Below are 17,430 nucleotides of genomic sequence, written 5' to 3' on the forward strand. Positions count from 1 at the left end.
CTAAACCGAGCTAAACCTAACCCGAGCTAAACCGAGCTAAACCTAACCCGAGCTAAACCGAGCTGAACCTAACCCGAGCTAAACCGAGCTAAACCTAACCCGAGCTAAACCGAGCTAAACCTAACCCGAGCTAAACCTAACCCGAGCTAAACTGAGCTAAACCTAACCCGAGCTAACCTGGGCTAAACCTAACCTGAGCTAACCCTAACCCGAGCTGGTCATAACCCTCAAACATGCAGAGGAGAAGGGGGACTATTCTGCCCTGAACTCTGTCTGCAGGTAGGACAGCCTGTATGAAGCCTGAGGGCAAAACTCAGGGAGTAACAGCATAGCAAACATATTACCCATGAAATTATGATTATTGATTGTCATTATGATTGATTATGATGAACTTTTATTAACTTCTCTCTTCTGGACTGTGATTTTAGTCAAGAGATCAATATATACGGTGTGTGTGTGCGTGTGTGTATATGCGTGTGTATATGCCTGTGTGTGTACGTGTGTGTCTCACCTCATGGAAAACATCTCCAGAATACGGTGAGACTCCCAAGTCCAGCAAAGCCAAACCTTCAACAACTACAAACAAACAAACGTGTCAAAGAAAGACAGTTTTTCTCTCTCTCTCACACACGCACGCGCGCACACACATACGCGCGCGCGCGCACACGCGCATACATGCATGTATATCTATATATATATCATATAATAAAACGTTAGTGGGGTTTATACGTGTAATCGGCTGGTTCAGTGTACTTGTAGATAAACCGGTTAACCGGTTACCGACTTCACGGAACAAACAGGGTGACACCGGAGCTGCGTTACAGCGATACGTGTCCGACAGCCCGCTCACCTCTCTTCCAGGCGGTCAGCGGAGACACCACCTCCACTCTCTCCGAGATCACGTCCGCTAGACTGGACCGGTACAGAGCGGCTCGGATCGTAACGGCTACAATCACAAGCAGAGTCAGAGGAGCCGCCATGTTGACGAGGAAGGAAGTCCGCTCCGCCCCGCGAGGTGCACCATGGGAAATGATGTTTCTGAACGGAAGTCCAAACGAAAAAATCTTTAGGATTGTCATTGTTATGATTATTATTGTTGAATTATAAATGATTATAGTTGATCTGTATTAGTGTTGATTTATTGGATAGTCTCTATCATTAACACCACGTATTCATATCGAACTCTTTGTTTACTCGCTTTGCATTTGAAATACTCTCCTGTAGTCAGTAACATCAACAACAAGCCAAACTCTGAAAATGTTTTACAAAGCGGAACCATTACTCCTCCACATGTTTTCACCCGGAACTCTTTATGCGCTGTATCAAAACACCAACGACACATTACACAAGTAGTTTTTATTTAGTTAAAACGAATTAATTCAGGTTCAAAAGTGATTACGTTTATTTTAAATAACTGACTCCAACTTTGGGGTTTGAATTAATGTGAAAATATTGTGAAGAATAGTGTTTGTAAAAGGTTTACAGAAACATACCATAGAAAGAACAGATGTTTTTAACCTTTTTAGAAAGTATATTTATTCAAAGATTAGACGATTAAATACAAATTAGAATTCAACAAAATCGGCACCACTACTTATATTTTATTTTAAGTACTAGCTAGACATCGTGATCCACACTCCAGACGAGTTGGTGGCGGTAATGCACCAGTTTATTGTTTGCCAACTACCAAAAAAACCTCAAAACAGAAGAAGAAGAAGAAGACTTTCGTTTTCATTTCCTCTCGATGTTGTGATCATCAGACCACACAAACATGGCGGGCCTGGAGGTGTTGTACACGTACGTGGGCGGTAAAGTGAGCTGTCCTCAGGACGCCGTGGTGTGCTTCGTTCACTGGGAGATGATAAAGAGAGGTTACCGGTGCATCGGGTCCGGAGACGAGGTACAATGAATGAACTAACGTCATCTAAAACAACGTAACGGTGACGTCATTAACGTACCAGACTCCCTTTAACAAACCAGCCGTTTAACGCTGTGATCGGTTGTGAACACCGCGGTCTTTCTTCTGATTACCGGAGGCGGAACTATATTTTAAGCTATAGCTAGAGCGGCTTTGTGAATTATTTATACGCCGAATTGAAGACCTGCTCTTAAACTGTTCGAGTTAATGTGTGTCTTCTGTTTTTCTTCAGATTATTGAACGTAACTTTACAGAAATACATTCAACCGTCGTGTTCTTCAATGGAGTTCTGTCATCGGTGACATCACCGTTTAGATTAGCGTTAGCTTCATAAAGGAGCATCAATGACGACATCGAGCTGTACTGAACTGTACTCATATTTAATCTTTGTTTGAATAAACTTCCGTGTTTGATGCAGAATCAACCAACAGTTAATTTAAAATAGAGATTCTATGACGAGCTCCTAAAAACTGTCATGTCATCTTTAGTTAGCTGCTAGCTGTTAGCTAACTGAGTGTTGTACCTCCCTTCACACCAACGAAGAAGAAGGATATTCAGAGTCTGTACTACAGTATAAAGTAGATGATGATTTTATGAAAAATGAGTACAATAAGGTCGCAGATTATCCGTTTCAAAGCTAGAATCATTGATGCCAACTGCATCCGGTTTAGTGCCGAGCTGTTTCCAGTATAAGAGCGGTCAATCCAGCATGTGTGAGCGGTCAGACTTCCTGCAAGCGGAGATTTACGCTCGGGGAGACGCTGCACTTCTTGCAACTTTGCTCGCTCAAACTTGTGTCAATCAACACCAAATTCGACATACCCCTTCCTGCGACTATGACGCTTCGAAGGCTCATTGAATGAAATCGACCAATGATAGGGTGAGGTACAGCCCCATAGACACACATGAACTGAGAAAATCCTACAGATGACAGCCAGAAACAGGCTCTGATGATGTAAGGAATCTCAAAATGATTCATAACCGCTGTATTTGGATGTATTGAATAATATGAGTGATAAAAAAAGTGAAATATATAGTTTTATAGTATATAAAATTAGAATAGAGCATGAGAGAGAAATGAGAATTTGGCTTGAAATTCTGTACTCAGACCTCCTATTATGCTGGCCTGCTTCACTCAATCTGAGTAAAATTAGCTTAGAGAGACCACAAAGCTGTTGTGCTATGACACAGGAGTATTTGTAGGGTTCATTAGGCATTATTTAAAAAAAAAAAGTTCAATGAAAGTGCTTTTTTTTTCAGGCGAACCTGAAACTTTTCAATTTGAGCTGTGTGCCATCTTCACTCACTATTGACCAGTAACATACACACAATTGAACACAATTGAACACATCTCACAAGTGTTACCTGTATTAGACCATCAACATTATTAAAATAGACCTTGTAGTTAGAGCTGTGGACTCTCTTGAGTATGGGTATGCAATTTTTGAGCAGAGGCCTAAAAATAGGGCTAGTAGTTAAAAGGATAAAGTAGATGATGTAGTACAGTATAAAGTAGATGATGTAGTACAGTATAAAGTAGATGCTGTAGTACAGTATAAAGTAGATGCTGTAGTACAGTATAAAGTAGATGATGTAGTACAGTATAAAGTAGATGATGTAGTACAGTATAAAGTAGATGCTGTAGTACAGTATAAAGTAGATGCTGTAGTACAGTATAAAGTAGATGCTGTAGTACAGTATAAAGTAGATGCTGTAGTACAGTATAAAGTAGATGCTGTAGTACAGTATAAAGTAGATGATGTAGTACAGTATAAAGTAGATGCTGTAGTACAGTATAAAGTAGATGCTGTAGTACAGTATAAAGTAGATGCTGTAGTACAGTATAAAGTAGATGCTGTAGTACAGTATAAAGTAGATGCTGTAGTACAGTATAAAGTAGATGCTGTAGTACAGTATAAAGTAGATGATGTAGTACAGTATAAAGTAGATGATGTAGTACAGTATAAAGTAGATGCTGTAGTACAGTATAAAGTAGATGCTGTGGTACAGTATAAAGTAGATGCTGTGGTACAGTATAAAGTAGATGCTGTGGTACAGTATAAAGTAGATGATGTAGTACAGTATAAAGTAGATGCTGTGGTACAGTATAAAGTAGATGATGTGGTACAGTATAAAGTAGATGCTGTAGTACAGTATAAAGTAGATGCTGTAGTACAGTATAAAGTAGATGATGTGGTACAGTATAAAGTAGATGATGTGGTACAGTATAAAGTAGATGCTGTGGTACAGTATAAAGTAGATGCTGTAGTACAGTATAAAGTAGATGCTGTGGTACAGTATAAAGTAGATGATGTAGTACAGTATAAAGTAGATGCTGTGGTACAGTATAAAGTAGATGCTGTGGTACAGTATAAAGTAGATGCTGTAGTACAGTATAAAGTAGATGCTGTGGTACAGTATAAAGTAGATGCTGTGGTACAGTATAAAGTAGATGCTGTGGTACAGTATAAAGTAGATGCTGTAGTACAGTATAAAGTAGATGATGTGGTACAGTATAAAGTAGATGCTGTAGTACAGTATAAAGTAGATGCTGTAGTACAATATAAAGTAGATGCTGTAGTACAGTATAAAGTAGATGCTGTGGTACAGTATAAAGTAGATGCTGTGGTACAGTATAAAGTAGATGCTGTAGTACAGTATAAAGTAGATGCTGTGGTACAGTATAAAGTAGATGCTGTAGTACAATATAAAGTAGATGCTGTAGTACAGTATAAAGTAGATGCTGTGGTACAGTATAAAGTAGATGCTGTGGTACAGTATAAAGTAGATGCTGTAGTACAGTATAAAGTAGATGCTGTAGTACAGTATAAAGTAGATGCTGTAGTACAGTATAAAGTAGATGCTGTAGTACAGTATAAAGTAGATGCTGTAGTACAGTATAAAGTAGATGCTGTGGTACAGTATAAAGTAGATGCTGTAGTACAGTATAAAGTAGATGCTGTAGTACAGTATAAAGTAGATGCTGTAGTACAGTATAAAGTAGATGATGTAGTACAGTATAAAGTAGATGATGTGGTACAGTATAAAGTAGATGCTGTGGTACAGTATAAAGTAGATGCTGTGGTACAGTATAAAGTAGATGCTGTGGTACAGTATAAAGTAGATGCTGTAGTACAGTATAAAGTAGATGCTGTAGTACAGTATAAAGTAGATGATGTGGTACAGTATAAAGTAGATGATGTGGTACAGTATAAAGTAGATGCTGTGGTACAGTATAAAGTAGATGCTGTAGTACAGTATAAAGTAGATGCTGTAGTACAGTATAAAGTAGATGCTGTGGTACAGTATAAAGTAGATGATGTGGTACAGTATAAAGTAGATGCTGTAGTACAGTATAAAGTAGATGATGTGGTACAGTATAAAGTAGATGATGTGGTACAGTATAAAGTAGATGCTGTGGTACAGTATAAAGTAGATGCTGTAGTACAGTATAAAGTACATGCTGTGGTACAGTATAAAGTAGATGATGTGGTACAGTATAAAGTAGATGATGTGGTACAGTATAAAGTAGATGCTGTGGTACAGTATAAAGTAGATGATGTGGTACAGTATAAAGTAGATGCTGTAGTACAGTATAAAGTACATGCTGTGGTACAGTATAAAGTAGATGCTGTAGTACAGTATAAAGTAGATGATGTGGTACAGTATAAAGTAGATGATGTGGTACAGTATAAAGTAGATGATGTGGTACAGTATAAAGTAGATGCTGTAGTACAGTATAAAGTAGATGATGTGGTACAGTATAAAGTAGATGATGTGGTACAGTATAAAGTAGATGATGTGGTACAGTATAAAGTAGATGCTGTGGTACAGTATAAAGTAGATGCTGTAGTACAGTATAAAGTACATGCTGTGGTACAGTATAAAGTAGATGATGTGGTACAGTATAAAGTAGATGATGTGGTACAGTATAAAGTAGATGATGTGGTACAGTATAAAGTAGATGATGTGGTACAGTATAAAGTAGATGCTGTAGTACAGTATAAAGTACATGCTGTGGTACAGTATAAAGTAGATGCTGTAGTACAGTATAAAGTAGATGATGTGGTACAGTATAAAGTAGATGATGTGGTACAGTATAAAGTAGATGATGTGGTACAGTATAAAGTAGATGCTGTAGTACAGTATAAAGTAGATGATGTGGTACAGTATAAAGTAGATGATGTGGTACAGTATAAAGTAGATGCTGTAGTACAGTATAAAGTAGATGCTGTGGTACAGTATAAAGTAGATGATGTGGTACAGTATAAAGTAGATGCTGTAGTACAGTATAAAGTAGATGCTGTAGTACAGTATAAAGTAGATGATGTGGTACAGTATAAAGTAGATGATGTGGTACAGTATAAAGTAGATGATGTGGTACAGTATAAAGTAGATGCTGTAGTACAGTATAAAGTAGATGATGTGGTACAGTATAAAGTAGATGATGTGGTACAGTATAAAGTAGATGATGTGGTACAGTATAAAGTAGATGCTGTAGTACAGTATAAAGTAGATGCTGTAGTACAGTATAAAGTAGATGCTGTAGTACAGTATAAAGTAGATGCTGTAGTACAGTATAAAGTAGATGATGTAGTACAGTATAAAGTAGATGATGTGGTACAGTATAAAGTAGATGCTGTAGTACAGTATAAAGTAGATGCTGTGGTACAGTATAAAGTAGATGATGTGGTACAGTATAAAGTAGATGATGTGGTACAGTATAAAGTAGATGATGTGGTACAGTATAAAGTAGATGATGTGGTACAGTATAAAGTAGATGATGTGGTACAGTATAAAGTAGATGCGGTGGTACAGTATAAAGTAGATGCGGTGGTACAGTATAAAGTAGATGCTGTGGTACAGTATAAAGTAGATGCTGTGGTACAGTATAAAGTAGATGCTGTGGTACAGTATAAAGTAGATGCTGTGGTACAGTATAAAGTAGATGATGTGGTACAGTATAAAGTAGATGATGTGGTACAGTATAAAGTAGATGATGTGGTACAGTATAAAGTAGATGATGTGGTACAGTATAAAGTAGATGCTGTGGTACAGTATAAAGTAGATGCTGTGGTACAGTATAAAGTAGATGCTGTGGTACAGTATAAAGTAGATGCTGTGGTACAGTATAAAGTAGATGCTGTGGTACAGTATAAAGTAGATGCTGTGGTACAGTATAAAGTAGATGCTGTGGTACAGTATAAAGTAGATGCTGTGGTACAGTATAAAGTAGATGCTGTAGTACAGTATAAAGTAGATGATGTAGTACAGTATAAAGTAGATGCTGTAGTACAGTATAAAGTAGATGCTGTGGTACAGTATAAAGTAGATGCTGTAGTACAGTATAAAGTAGATGATGTAGTACAGTATAAAGTAGATGCTGTAGTACAGTATAAAGTAGATGCTGTGGTACAGTATAAAGTAGATGCTGTGGTACAGTATAAAGTAGATGCTGTGGTACAGTATAAAGTAGATGCTGTGGTACAGTATAAAGTAGATGCTGTGGTACAGTATAAAGTAGATGATGTGGTACAGTATAAAGTAGATGCTGTGGTACAGTATAAAGTAGATGCTGTGGTACAGTATAAAGTAGATGCTGTGGTACAGTATAAAGTAGATGCTGTGGTACAGTATAAAGTAGATGATGTGGTACAGTATAAAGTAGATGCTGTAGTACAGTATAAAGTAGATGCTGTAGTACAGTATAAAGTAGATGCTGTGGTACAGTATAAAGTAGATGATGTGGTACAGTATAAAGTAGATGATGTGGTACAGTATAAAGTAGATGCTGTGGTACAGTATAAAGTAGATGCTGTGGTACAGTATAAAGTAGATGCTGTGGTACAGTATAAAGTAGATGCTGTGGTACAGTATAAAGTAGATGCTGTGGTACAGTATAAAGTAGATGCTGTGGTACAGTATAAAGTAGATGCTGTGGTACAGTATAAAGTAGATGCTGTGGTACAGTATAAAGTAGATGCTGTAGTACAGTATAAAGTAGATGCTGTAGTACAGTATAAAGTAGATGCTGTGGTACAGTATAAAGTAGATGCTGTAGTACAGTATAAAGTAGATGCTGTAGTACAGTATAAAGTAGATGCTGTAGTACAGTATAAAGTAGATGCTGTGGTACAGTATAAAGTAGATGATGTGGTACAGTATAAAGTAGATGCTGTAGTACAGTATAAAGTAGATGCTGTAGTACAGTATAAAGTAGATGCTGTGGTACAGTATAAAGTAGATGATGTAGTACAGTATAAAGTAGATGATGTGGTACAGTATAAAGTAGATGATGTGGTACAGTATAAAGTAGATGATGTAGTACAGTATAAAGTAGATGATGTAGTACAGTATAAAGTAGATGATGTGGTACAGTATAAAGTAGATGCTGTAGTACAGTATAAAGTAGATGATGTGGTACAGTATAAAGTAGATGCTGTGGTACAGTATAAAGTAGATGCTGTAGTACAGTATAAAGTAGATGATGTGGTACAGTATAAAGTAGATGATGTGGTACAGTATAAAGTAGATGCTGTAGTACAGTATAAAGTAGATGCTGTAGTACAGTATAAAGTAGATGCTGTGGTACAGTATAAAGTAGATGATGTGGTACAGTATAAAGTAGATGCTGTAGTACAGTATAAAGTAGATGCTGTAGTACAGTATAAAGTAGATGCTGTGGTACAGTATAAAGTAGATGATGTGGTACAGTATAAAGTAGATGATGTGGTACAGTATAAAGTAGATGCTGTGGTACAGTATAAAGTAGATGCTGTAGTACAGTATAAAGTAGATGCTGTGGTACAGTATAAAGTAGATGCTGTGGTACAGTATAAAGTAGATGCTGTAGTACAGTATAAAGTAGATGCTGTGGTACAGTATAAAGTAGATGATGTGGTACAGTATAAAGTAGATGCTGTAGTACAGTATAAAGTAGATGCTGTAGTACAGTATAAAGTAGATGCTGTGGTACAGTATAAAGTAGATGATGTGGTACAGTATAAAGTAGATGATGTGGTACAGTATAAAGTAGATGCTGTGGTACAGTATAAAGTAGATGCTGTAGTACAGTATAAAGTAGATGCTGTGGTACAGTATAAAGTAGATGATGTGGTACAGTATAAAGTAGATGATGTGGTACAGTATAAAGTAGATGATGTGGTACAGTATAAAGTAGATGCTGTGGTACAGTATAAAGTAGATGCTGTGGTACAGTATAAAGTAGATGCTGTGGTACAGTATAAAGTAGATGCTGTGGTACAGTATAAAGTAGATGCTGTGGTACAGTATAAAGTAGATGCTGTGGTACAGTATAAAGTAGATGCTGTGGTACAGTATAAAGTAGATGCTGTGGTACAGTATAAAGTAGATGCTGTAGTACAGTATAAAGTAGATGCTGTAGTACAGTATAAAGTAGATGCTGTGGTACAGTATAAAGTAGATGCTGTAGTACAGTATAAAGTAGATGCTGTAGTACAGTATAAAGTAGATGCTGTAGTACAGTATAAAGTAGATGCTGTGGTACAGTATAAAGTAGATGATGTGGTACAGTATAAAGTAGATGCTGTAGTACAGTATAAAGTAGATGCTGTAGTACAGTATAAAGTAGATGCTGTGGTACAGTATAAAGTAGATGATGTAGTACAGTATAAAGTAGATGATGTGGTACAGTATAAAGTAGATGATGTGGTACAGTATAAAGTAGATGATGTAGTACAGTATAAAGTAGATGATGTAGTACAGTATAAAGTAGATGATGTGGTACAGTATAAAGTAGATGCTGTAGTACAGTATAAAGTAGATGATGTGGTACAGTATAAAGTAGATGCTGTGGTACAGTATAAAGTAGATGCTGTGGTACAGTATAAAGTAGATGCTGTAGTACAGTATAAAGTAGATGATGTGGTACAGTATAAAGTAGATGCTGTGGTACAGTATAAAGTAGATGCTGTGGTACAGTATAAAGTAGATGATGTGGTACAGTATAAAGTAGATGATGTGGTACAGTATAAAGTAGATGATGTGGTACAGTATAAAGTAGATGCTGTAGTACAGTATAAAGTAGATGCTGTAGTACAGTATAAAGTAGATGCTGTAGTACAGTATAAAGTAGATGATGTGGTACAGTATAAAGTAGATGATGTAGTACAGTATAAAGTAGATGATGTGGTACAGTATAAAGTAGATGATGTGGTACAGTATAAAGTAGATGATGTAGTACAGTATAAAGTAGATGATGTGGTACAGTATAAAGTAGATGCTGTAGTACAGTATAAAGTAGATGATGTGGTACAGTATAAAGTAGATGCTGTGGTACAGTATAAAGTAGATGCTGTAGTACAGTATAAAGTAGATGATGTGGTACAGTATAAAGTAGATGCTGTGGTACAGTATAAAGTAGATGATGTAGTACAGTATAAAGTAGATGATGTAGTACAGTATAAAGTAGATGATGTAGTACAGTATAAAGTAGATGATGTAGTACAGTATAAAGTAGATGATGTAGTACAGTATAAAGTAGATGCTGTAGTACAGTATAAAGTAGATGCTGTAGTACAGTATAAAGTAGATGATGTAGTACAGTATAAAGTAGATGCTGTGGTACAGTATAAAGTAGATGATGTGGTACAGTATAAAGTAGATGCTGTAGTACAGTATAAAGTAGATGATGTAGTACAGTTTAAAGTAGATGATGTAGTACAGTATAAAGTAGATGCTGTAGTACAGTATAAAGTAGATGCTGTAGTACAGTATAAAGTACATGCTGTAGTACAGTATAAAGTAGATGCTGTAGTACAGTATAAAGTACATGATGTGTCCTCAGCCTCTCAGCAGTGACCAGAGGTCCGAGCTGCTTCCTGCTGACTGGAGCAGAAACAAAGAGTTGTACAGTCTGAGGTATAAATCTGAAGATGGAGACTCTCAGCTGCTCAAAGCCATCGCTGTCGACTCCACTCTGATCTTCAACCTGATGGTGAGAACGCCTCATTAACCTCAACACACGTCTTATACATGAGTATACAAAGTACCAGAGACACAAACTAATACTACAAAGAGACACAAACATGCTCAAAGAGATGGGAGATCTCGATGTCTCCTATCAACGGGTGTCCAGGTGTCTATTGTCTGTGTTTTATTTTGAAAAGCAGATGTGTAACAGGTGTGTATCTCGTGTGTGTGTGTGTGAAGAACTCCAGCACTCAGCAGGTGTCAGACCTGACGGTCAACGTCAGTGATCATGTGGACTCGGAGCAGCTCCACGCATTCAACAGGTGTGTGTGTGTGTGTGTGTGTGTGTGTGAGAGAGAGAGAGAGAGACTAGTTCCACAGAGAGCTTTTATTCTGAAGTTCTCTAACGTTCCTTCAGCTGATGTTGAAGGCGATCTGTCCTCTGCAGTGTGTTTAAGGATGTGGACGGTTTGACGGTGAAGGTGAAGACTCAGCTGCTGCCGTCCCGGGACAGACCCACGGGACAGAGGAGGAGTCAGAGGGAGGAGGAGGAGGAGCAGAGACGAAGACGAGAGGACAGCGACCCTCTACGTATCCCCAACAGACAGCCTCGTCAGGGACCGTCCCACTGGTCTGTCAGAGACAAGTACTCATGTGCAGTACTCCTTAGTATACTCATACTTTATTCCATCAATACGATCTTATTTTACAACACAGCTTTGAATCACAGAAACACATAAAAGACTTAAAGCACGTCTGGATTCAGGCGTGTTCAGGATCACTGACTGACTCCAACAAGAGTTAACGAGGAGACACAGAGCTCCTCCTCTACATCGTCAAGTATGATCCAATCAGATCTGATCGCTACTCAAAACACCAGCCGATATAAGGTACATCAAGAACCTGACGAGGAGCAGGGATGAGAGATGGAGGAGGAGGAGTGATGGAGAGGGAGGAGATATGATGGAGGAGGAGGAGTGATGGAGAGAATCAAACCTGTGTCTTTACCTTCATCCTCTGTGATTAATCCACGTTGTTTAAATCTTCATCAGGTCTCATCATCACCTTCAAACTCAGTTTACAGAGAAACCACATGAAGCAGATGTTAACATAGTATAAACTCTATGACTCTTGTAATAATAATAATAATAATATGGTAATAAATAGCTCTCTGTTCTCAGGCGTGACCCCGCGGCTTCTCCGTTCGCAGCAGGAGGAGCAGATCTGGATCCTTTCGGGTGAGTTTGTCTCTCGTGATGAATCATTTTACAGAAACAATAAAGTCATAAACTCAGTGTTTGACTGACAGCTGGCAGAGACAAAGATCCTCTGAGACACAGATTCATAAGAAGAGAAGAAACTGCATCATTGGTCAAAGAAACAGGAAGCTGAGATTTAAACAGGAACAGCTTCCTGTTTCAGTGAGAAGAGTTTCACAATAAAAGCCTCCTAGAACAAGCTTAACTTGATCAAAGCTCTTCTTCAGACATCACAGCAGAGTTACTGTTGGAGCATCAGCTGACTAAAACACTTTGTATCTGTTATGTTATAGAAGGAGAACAGCTGACTCATAACTTTGTTGACATGAGACGGTTCAATAACCCCTCCCCCTCAGGACCCGCGGTGGCGGTGGGATGATCATGGACCCCTTGAGGTCCGGGCCTCCTCGCTCTGGGTTCGATCCCTCTGGTGGGATCCCAGACATCCTGCCTCCTGGAGCGGTTCCTCCGGGGGCTCGCTTTGACCCGTTTGGACCCCCAGGACTATTCAGACCCAGGTAAGAGACACTCGCACACACTCAGTCCCATCCGATCGACTCAGACACTCAGAGACATTGAAACATCTGCAGCCTGCTGAACCTGATCTTCCATCAGCTTGTGGAGGTCCTGGTTCAGAGCTGTGAAGCTGATCATCTCAGATGATCGGTGATAACTGATGAACACGATGAAGGTTTCACTCGAGCGAAGACGTCTCTGTTTGTGTTTCTGTGAACAAATCCAATACTCAGAGCAGAGACACACAAACTGACTCATTATATTTTAAGACCAGCGAGTATTATTATGTCCTTTTCTCTCATTCCTACTTCAGTTTGATTCTACTGTTACAGTTAATACTTCAAGCCGAAGTAACAGTATTCCTTTAAGTATAAATAAATGTCTTGACATCGAGGTCAGGATATGTAGAACACTTCTGTTTTGGCCTTTTTTAATATTGTATTTAATTCAGTGTGCTTTTGCACAGGCAGTAAAACGCGCGGCCTGATCTGGAATCGTGTGCAATGGCTTTTCTCAGAGATTCGCTCAGCCGCTTTCACGAAAATCACAAAAAACGGAGCAAAATCACCCCATTGACTTGAATGGGGTTCCGGTGTGAAGAGAGCTAAAAACACTAAACGTTGGGCCCATATTGACTCGCCGTACATTAACGTAGAAACATGATTCAAAGTTTAAAGCGTAGACAGAACGCTGCACTGTATTGAGCCAAAGGGACATTTTGATAGCTAGCACAGTTTTCATGAAGTCAACGTTTAAGTTTCAGGAACATTTTGTGTCCGGTTCAGATTTTATAATGGGTGTGTATTGCACCGAATGTTCAGCGCTGGAGTGATGACATCACGGTCAGAGTGGAGCAGGAAAATATTCTGTGATTTTTCCAAACAAATTGCTCAGAGTCCCACAGTTTTTACTCTTGAAACACCATTTTGGCCAAAAAGCTTGTAAATGTTGTGCTGTCGCACACAGATGTCTGTGGAATCCAACGGACGTACACATTTGGCTCAAAGAGCCGCAGAGCGACATGAACTCCAACCAACTGCTCCATTAGACTCCATGTTAAATCTCACCACTCATTTCTCAAAGAAAGCGACGGGACCAGTTTTGTCTGTTGCTTGAGTTCACATTATTAACACCACAAACATAAAAACACATCAGCGCGTTCAGCAGAGTCTTATCTTTCTCACGGTGTCCATATTGTCTTGATTAGTCTCAGTGTTTTGGTATGAAGGGCAGAGGTTTGACGGGTCGTTTTGTTGACAATCCCTGTTGACGCTAATCTCTCTGAATTAGCCTCGAACGCGTTGCTATGAAGCAACATCTGCTCTCAGGTCCAAGACTGTCACGAATACAAGACTCAATCCAAGAGGATGAAGCTGACGTGCAGAAGAGAGAGAAGCGATATATCGATTCAACCTCAATGATACGACCGGCAATATTGGCGTGTATATATGTGTGTATGTATATTTTAGTGCTGGGCAGGTTAACGCGTTATTGTCGCGTTAAAGCATTCATTAATTAACGGCGACAATTATTTTAATGCGCGTTAACGCAGTTTTTAAAAATTTTTATTGAACGGACATTTTTAACACAAGACCCGAGCAGCGAACGGTAAATGATGCTATAATAAGCATTATTATGATGCTATAATAAGCATTATTATGATGCTATAATAAGCATTATTATGATGCTATAATAAGCATTATTATGATGCTATAATAAGCATTATTATGATGCTATAATAAGCATTATTATGATGCTATAATAAGCATATATTATGATGCTATAATAAGCATATATTATGATGCTATAATAAGCATTATTATGATGCTATAATAAGCATTATTATGATGCTATAATAAGCATTATTATGATGCTATAATAAGCATTATTATGATGCTATAATAAGCATTATTATGGTGCTATAATAAGCATTATTATGGTGCTATAATAAGCATTATTATGATGCTATAATAAGCATTATTATGGTGCTATAATAAGCATTATTATGATGCTATAATAAGCATTATTATGATGCTATAATAAGCATATATTATGATGCTATAATAAGCATATATTATGATGCTATAATAAGCATTATTATGATGCTATAATAAGCATTATTATGATGCTATAATAAGCATTATTATGATGCTATAATAAGCATTATTATGATGCTATAATAAGCATTATTATGATGCTATAATAAGCATTATTATGATGCTATAATAAGCATATATTATGATGCTATAATAAGCATTATTATGATGCTATAATAAGCATTATTATGATGCTATAATAAGCATTATTATGATGCTATAATAAGCATTATTATGATGCTATAATAAGCATTATTATGATGCTATAATAAGCATTATTATGATGCTATAATAAGCATTATTATGATGCTATAATAAGCATTATTATGGTGCTATAATAAGCATTATTATGATGCTATAATAAGCATTATTATGATGCTATAATAAGCATATATTATGATGCTATAATAAGCATATATTATGATGCTATAATAAGCATTATTATGATGCTATAATAAGCATTATTATGATGCTATAATAAGCATTATTATGATGCTATAATAAGCATTATTATGATGCTATAATAAGCATTATTATGATGCTATAATAAGCATTATTATGATGCTATAATAAGCATTATTATGATGCTATAATAAGCATTATTATGATGCTATAATAAGCATATATTATGATGCTATAATAAGCATTATTATGATGCTATAATAAGCATTATTATGATGCTATAATAAGCATTATTATGATGCTATAATAAGCATTATTATGATGCTATAATAAGCATTATTATGGTGCTATAATAAGCATTATTATGGTGCTATAATAAGCATTATTATGGTGCTATAATAAGCATTATTATGATGCTATAATAAGCATTATTATGATGCTATAATAAGCATTATTATGATGCTATAATAAGCATTATTATGATGCTATAATAAGCATTATTATGATGCTATAATAAGCATATATTATGATGCTATAATAAGCATTATTATGATGCTATAATAAGCATTATTATGATGCTATAATAAGCATTATTATGATGCTATAATAAGCATATATTATGATGCTATAATAAGCATTATTATGATGCTATAATAAGCATTATTATGATGCTATAATAAGCATCATTTAGTATCACTACTGAGAATCTAACAAACATAAAAACATGACGTAGATATGTTTTGCAGTATTCAAGGTGTATATTTAAATATCATCTCTTACACACATGAAGATAAAGCTGTGAACACCGGCTGAATATCTATGATCAGAATCATTATAACTGTGTTATAACTGCTGCTGTGTAAAGGGAACACTGCTGCTAACAACAACCTGATGTGTTTAAAGTGTTCACACACAATGTTGTTCACCTTTAGTTCATAGAGCAGCACTTTCAAATAAATGTGAGCAATACACTACTTTAGAATTCATCATTGAACTTTACCACAACAATGAGATTAATCACGATTAAACATCAGAATCAGCTTTATTGGCCATGTGTGAACGCATTCATGGAATTTGTCTCCGGTTTCCGCTCTCAATGTACAAACACAAATTTACAATAAACAAGAAAATATATGTATAAAGAATAAAAAGAGCAGCAAAAAAACAAACATTGTAATCGTTGCCCAGCCCTATATATATAAATATATCTATCTATCTATCTATCTATCTATCTATCTATCTATCTATCTATCTATCTATCTATCTATCTATCTATCTATCTATCTATCTATCTATCTATCTAGATAGATAGATAGATAGATAGATAGATAGATAGATAGATAGATAGATAGATAGATAGATAGATAGATAGATAGAGCGATGTCGTTGGCCAGTAGCAGCCACACTGTCAAATTGTCTTGCACTAAAATATGAGATGATGTGTTGTTGTTGTTGTTGTTGTTTAGGCCGGATCCGGACCACATGCCCCCCCCCGGCTATGACGACATGTTCAAGTAGTCCACTCAACAACAGGGCAGGGCTGTAGTTCTCAGCCTGTAGAGTTTGATGAGTCGTTCGTCTCCTTCGTCCTCGGAGTGTTGAGCGGTGGGTTCGGGCTGGAATGTTTGTGCCTGGAGAGCAGACGGCAGCGGCGTTGCAGAGTCCAGTTCAGGATCCACTCGACCACGTCCCTCAGATAAAAAACTAATAAAAACTAAAAAGTTCAGCGCTGTATTTTCCTTTTGTATCAGTTGTATATGTCTTATTCAAATAAACCTGTTTCTGTCTTTACCTCTTGGACATTACTTCACGTGTCTCTGCTTCGCCTTGTCCTCTCTGGCGCTCGTCAAAGGACGATGCTCAGCGTACCTCCCTCTAAGGTCTGCAACATGCAACACGAAACACTCATCCTTCTATTCCAGTCCTCCTATTGCTCCAAGACAACATTTATCCTTACGGACTCGTAGTCTCTTAGGTCAAAGGACTTCAGTGTTTGTCAATTCCCAAGATATTTAATTCAATTTTAATTTATTATACTATATTGATCCCGGAAGGGGAAATTTGTCTCTGCATTTGAGACAAATTTCTGTATCTAGGGAGCAGTGGGCTGCCAATGACTGGCGCCCGGGGAGCCGTTCGGGGTTCAGTGTCCAACACTCACCCTTATTCTCCAGGAACCCAATCGCTTCTGCTCAGAGAAACGGTAGGATACAAGTTTAACCAACATCCCCAATAAACCCACAAAACAAAATAAAAAACCCAATGTGGAACAAGAGACAACTTTTGT

At 37.2% G+C, this 17,430-nt stretch overlaps 2 protein-coding genes across 2 annotated transcripts in view; one reads left to right on the top strand and one right to left on the bottom strand.

Moving 5' to 3' along the window:
• The window catches only part of pigu (phosphatidylinositol glycan anchor biosynthesis, class U), a 16,660-nt gene extending 15,671 nt beyond the window's left edge, over positions 1-989 (bottom strand). The window contains exons 1-2 of the mRNA XM_079266386.1: positions 851-989; positions 512-576 (exon numbers count right to left, since the gene is read on the bottom strand). Coding sequence (XP_079122512.1) covers positions 512-576; positions 851-980 — 195 coding nt within the window. The 5' untranslated portion in view covers positions 981-989. The remainder of the gene's footprint in view (positions 1-511; positions 577-850) is intronic.
• A 734-nt stretch (positions 990-1,723) lies between these two features.
• On the top strand, positions 1,724-16,928 carry psmf1 (proteasome inhibitor subunit 1). The gene is made up of 7 exons (XM_079265725.1): positions 1,724-1,900; positions 10,746-10,895; positions 11,111-11,193; positions 11,319-11,501; positions 12,052-12,108; positions 12,486-12,647; positions 16,610-16,928. Exons 1-7 carry the CDS (start codon positions 1,772-1,774, stop codon positions 16,659-16,661), a joined length of 816 nt encoding a protein of 271 aa, XP_079121851.1. The 5' UTR covers positions 1,724-1,771; the 3' UTR covers positions 16,662-16,928.
• Positions 16,929-17,430: the final 502 nt, after the last annotated feature.

This window comes from Melanostigma gelatinosum (assembly GCF_949748355.1).
Source record: "Melanostigma gelatinosum genome assembly, chromosome: 3".
In the NCBI taxonomy this organism is placed as follows: Eukaryota; Metazoa; Chordata; class Actinopteri; order Perciformes; family Zoarcidae; genus Melanostigma; species Melanostigma gelatinosum.